This window comes from Scomber japonicus, chromosome 20, assembly GCF_027409825.1.
Source record: "Scomber japonicus isolate fScoJap1 chromosome 20, fScoJap1.pri, whole genome shotgun sequence".
In the NCBI taxonomy this organism is placed as follows: domain Eukaryota; kingdom Metazoa; phylum Chordata; class Actinopteri; order Scombriformes; family Scombridae; genus Scomber; species Scomber japonicus.
Genome location: NC_070597.1, coordinates 197501 through 202500, shown reverse-complemented (window position 1 = coordinate 202500; position 5000 = coordinate 197501). Strand labels below are relative to the sequence as shown.

General features: G+C 50.7%; 1 protein-coding gene across 1 annotated transcript in view; it reads left to right on the top strand.

The window, feature by feature from the left end:
* Nucleotides 1–5000, top strand: part of stambpl1 (STAM binding protein-like 1) — a 7062-nt gene that overhangs the window by 705 nt on the left and 1357 nt on the right. Inside the window, exons 3-8 of the mRNA XM_053341640.1 lie at nucleotides 621–696; nucleotides 1038–1148; nucleotides 1268–1498; nucleotides 1630–1780; nucleotides 2361–2485; nucleotides 3066–3203. Coding sequence (XP_053197615.1) covers nucleotides 621–696; nucleotides 1038–1148; nucleotides 1268–1498; nucleotides 1630–1780; nucleotides 2361–2485; nucleotides 3066–3203 — 832 coding nt within the window. The remainder of the gene's footprint in view (nucleotides 1–620; nucleotides 697–1037; nucleotides 1149–1267; nucleotides 1499–1629; nucleotides 1781–2360; nucleotides 2486–3065; nucleotides 3204–5000) is intronic.

Here is a 5000-nt window from a genome sequence, read left to right as displayed (position 1 = left end):
TGACATCATAGTAACACCTGAGTGACATCACATACACCTGAGTGACATCACAGTAACACCTGATGACATCACAGTAACACCTGAGTGACATCATAGTAACACCTGATGACATCACATACACCTGAGTGACATCACAGTAACACCTGAGTGACATCATAATCACACCTGAGTGATGTCATCATCTAACCTGAGTGACATCATAGTAACACCTGACTGACATCATAGTAACACCTGAGTGACATCACAGTAACACCTGAGTGACATCATAGTAACACCTGACTGACATCATAGTAACACCTGAGTGACATCACAGTAACACCTGAGTGACATCACAGTAACACCTGAGTGACATCATAGTAACACCTGAGTGACATCATAGTAACACCTGATGACATCACAGTAACACCTGAGTGACATCACAGTAAGACCTGAGTGACATCACAGTAACACCTGAGTGACATCATAGTAACACCTGAGTGACATCACATACACCTGAGTGACATCACATACACCTGATGACATCACAGTAACACCTGAGTGACATCATAATCACACCTGAGTGACATCACATACACCTGAGTGACATCATAGTAACACCTGATGACATCACTGCTCCTCAGGCTGTTCGTAGAGAAGCTTCCGGCTCACAGAGATTATCAGCAGTGCAGCGTTCCAGAGAAGCAGCTCATCATGAAGGTGAGTACTCACTAGTACTAACGTGTACTCTGTAGTGGTTGTAGTACTTTTTGCAGTATTAATGTGTACTCTGTGTATTTTTTGCAGTATTTATGTGTACTCTGTAGTGTTTGTAGTACTTTTTGCAGTATTAATGTGTACTCTGTGTATTTTTTGTAGTATTTATGTGTACTCTGTAGTGGTTGTAGTATTTTTTGTAGTATTTATGTGTACTCTGTAGTGTTTGTAGTATTGTTTGCAGTATTTATGTGTACTCTGTAGTGTTTGTAGTACTTTTTGCAGTACTAATGTGTACTCTGTGTATTTTTTGCAGTACTAATGTGTACTCTGTCTCTGTGTAGAAACTTCAGGACGTTGCGTTTCCTCGCAGAGACGAGCTGAGGAAACGACTTCAGGAGAAATACAGCAGGGAACACAGCGAGTACCTCAGAGCCCAGGTGGGGGGGGTGTATGTGTGTGTGAGTGTGTGTGTGTGTGTGTGTGTGTGTGTGTGTGTGAGCTGAGCGGCTGAGGGTTATGTGACCGTCATGTGACAGTCATGTGACCGTCATGTGACCGGGTTCCTCCCCAGAGCCAGCCGGCGGTGGAGGGGCGTGGCCAGCCGGCGGTGGAGGGGCGTGGCCAGCCGGCGGTGGAGGGGCGTGGCCAGCAGCTGCAGCGTCTCTCCCTATTGGAGGAGGAGCGTCAGCGTGTCGCCGCCCTGCGGAGGATGCAGATCGAGTCCGAACAGTTTCGCTACTTTGAGGATCAGCTGAGACGTCAGGAGCTGGCCAATAGGAGAGGAGAGGAGGCGGAGCAAAAGGTGACCAGACACAACATCACTGTTACTATGGTTACTGAAGTTAGTACTGTTACTATGGTTACTGAAGTTAGTACTGTAGAGTATCAGAGTATCCGAGTACTGTAGCTGCAGTAACGCGTGTCCTCCAGCAGGTGGAGATCAAAGTGCCTGAGGTGACAGACGGCTCCTGTCTGTCTCAGCAGCCAATCAGAGACCGAGTACGATCCCAGGGGGCGGATCCTAACAGGAACAGACCGCCTCCTCCCGTCAGCCAATCAGCTGCCACACTGGCTGGAGTACACAGTGAGTACACACAGTACACACACAGTACACACACTGAGTACACACAGTACACACACTGAGTACACACAGTACACACTGAGTACACAGTGAGTACACACACTGAGTACACACTGAGTACACAGTACACACACAGTACACACAGTACACACAGTGAGTACACACAGTACACAGTGACTACACACAGTACACAGTGAGTACACAGTGAGTACACACTGAGTACACACTGAGTACACACTGAGTACACACTGAGTACACACACACAGTACACAGTGAGTACACAGTGAGTACACACAATACACACTGAGTACACACTGAGTACACACACACAGTACACAGTGAGTACACAGTGAGTACACAGTGAGTACACAGTGAGTACACACTGAGTACACACTGAGTACACACTGGTATTAAGGATAAATTGAGAGTGAAGCGTTATGCTGATGACACCTTGCTTTATATCTGACTGGTGTGTGTGTGTGTGTCTGTGTGTGTGTGTGTGTGTGTGTGTGTGTGTGTGTGTGTGTGTGTCTGTGTGTGTGTGTGTGTGTGTGTGTGTGTGTGTGTGTGTGTGTGTGTGTAGCTCAGAGGGTGGAGGGTCTGAGGAGGGTTGTGATTCCCAGGGATCTGACGTATCGTTTCCTGCTGCTGGCCGACTCCAACACGGCCAGAGGCATCGAGACCTGCGGAGTGCTCTGTGGACGGCTGGTGAGACTGTTTACTGACTGTTTACTGTTTACTGGCTGTTTACTGTTTACTGACTGTTTACTGTTTACTGACTGTTTACTGACTGTTCACTGTTTACTGGCTGTTTACTGTTTACTGACTGTTTACTGACTGTTTACTGACTGTTTACTGTTTACTGACTGTTTACTGTTTACTGACTGTTTACTGACTGTTTACTGTTTACTGACTGTTTACTGTTTACTGACTGTTTACTGTTTACTGACTGTTTACTGTTTACTGACTGTTCACTGTTTACTGACTGTTTACTGACTGTTTACTGTTTACTGGCTGTTTACTGACTGTTTACTGACTGTTTACTGACTGTTTACTGGTTACTGGCTGTTTACTGACTGTTTACTGACTGTTTACTGACTGTTTACTGGTTACTGGCTGTTTACTGACTGTTTACTGGTTACTGACTGTTTACTGACTGTTTACTGACTCTCTCTCTCTCTCTCTCTCTCTCTCTCTCTCTCCTGTGTGTGTGAATGTCTCTCTCTCTCTCTCTCTCTCTCTCTCTCTCTCTCTCTCTCTGCTGTGTGTGAATGTCTCTCGCCCTCAGCACCATGATGAGTTAGTCCTGACCCACGTTGTGGTTCCTAAACAGTCGGCGGGTCCAGACTTCTGTGACATGGAGAACGTCGAGGAACTGTTCAGCTTCCAGGACCAGCAGGACCTTCTGACGCTGGGCTGGATCCATGTGAGACCACACACTACACACAACTACACACACTACACACACACACACAACTACACACACTACACACACTACACACACTACACACACGCTACACACCAGTGGGAGGGGCCAAAGGGGTCGGGTGCGCTGTGTGAGCTGGGCGGCAGCCGAAGGCGAGGACCTTGGCGGTCCGACCCTCGGCTGCAGAAGCTAGCTCTCGGGACGCGGAACGTCACCTCTCTGGTGGGAAGGAGCCTGAGCTGGTGGTCGGCCTCACCTCGACGCACAGCAAGGGCTCTGGAACCAGTCTGGAACCAGTCTGGAACCAGTCTGGAACCAGTCTCCTCCAGAGTTGCCACTGGTGAGAGGCGCCGGGCAGGGGTGGCAATACTTATTGCCCCCCGGCTTGGTGCCTGTATGTTGGAGTTTACCCCGGTAGACGAGAGGGTAGCCTCCCTCCGCCTTCGGGTGGGGGGGGCGGATCCTGACTGTTGTTTGTGCCTATGGTCCAAACAGCAGCTCAGAGTATCCACCCTTCTTGGACTCCTTGGAGGGGGGGCTGGAGAGTCTCCCTCTGGGGATTCCCTCGTTCTGTGCTCGTCACGGGTTGTCCATAACGAACACCATGTTCAAGCATAAGGGGGTCCATATGTGCACTTGGCACCAGGACACCCTAGGCCACAGTTCCATGATTGGGTGGATGAGATCCACGTGGACATCGGGGGCAGTGCCTCTGGATTGTCAGACTGGGGTGGTGGTCCCTCTTTTTAAGAAGGGGGACCGGAGGGTGTGTTCCAACTACAGGGGGATCACACTCCTCAGCCTCCCTGGTAAGGTCTATTCGGGGGTGCTGGAGAGGAGGGTCCGTCGGATAGTCGAACCTCGGATTCAGGAGGAGCAGTGTGGTTTTCGTCCGGGCCGTGGAACAGTGGACCAGCTCTACACCCTCTGCAGGATCCTTGAGGGTGCATGGGGCCCAACCAGTCCACATGTGTTTTGTGGACTTGGAGAAGGCATTCGACCGTGTCCCTCGGGGGATCCTGTGGGGGGTTTTCCAGGAGTACGGGGTATCGGACCCCCTGATACGGGCCGTCCGTTCCCTGTATGACCGGTGTCAGAGCTTGGTCCACATTGCCAGCAGTAAGTCGGACTTGTTTCCAGTGAGGGTTGGACTCCGCCAGGGCTGCCCTTTGTCACCGATCCTGTTCATAATCTTTATGGACAGGATTTCTAGGTGCAGCCAGGGTGTGGAGGGGGTCCGGTTTGGTGAACTCAGGATTGGGTCACTGCTTTTTGCAGATGATGTGGTCCTGTTGGCTTCATCAGACCGTGACCTCCAACTCTCGCTGGATCGGTTCACAGCCGAGTGTGAAGCGGCCGGGATGAGAATCAGCACCTCCAAATCCGAGTCCATAGTCCTCAACCGGAAAAGGGTGGAGTGCACTCTCCGGGTCGGGGATGAGATCCTGCCCCAAGTGGAGGAGTTCAAGTACCTCGGGGTCTTGTTCACAGTGAGGGAAGGATGGAACGTGAGACCGACAGGCGGATCAGTGCGGCGTCTGCAGTAATGTGGACTCTGCACAGATCCGTCGTGGTGAAGAGAGAGCTGAGCCGAAAGGTTCCTACCCTCACCTCTGGTCATGAGCTTTGGGTTCCTACCCTCACCTCTGGTCATGAGCTTTGGGTTCCTACCCTCACCTCTGGTCATGAGCTTTGGGTTCCTACCCTCACCTCTGGTCATGAGCTTTGGGTCGTGACCCAAAGAACAAGATGGCGGGTACAAGCGGCTGAAATGAGCTTCCTCCGTAGGCTGGCTGG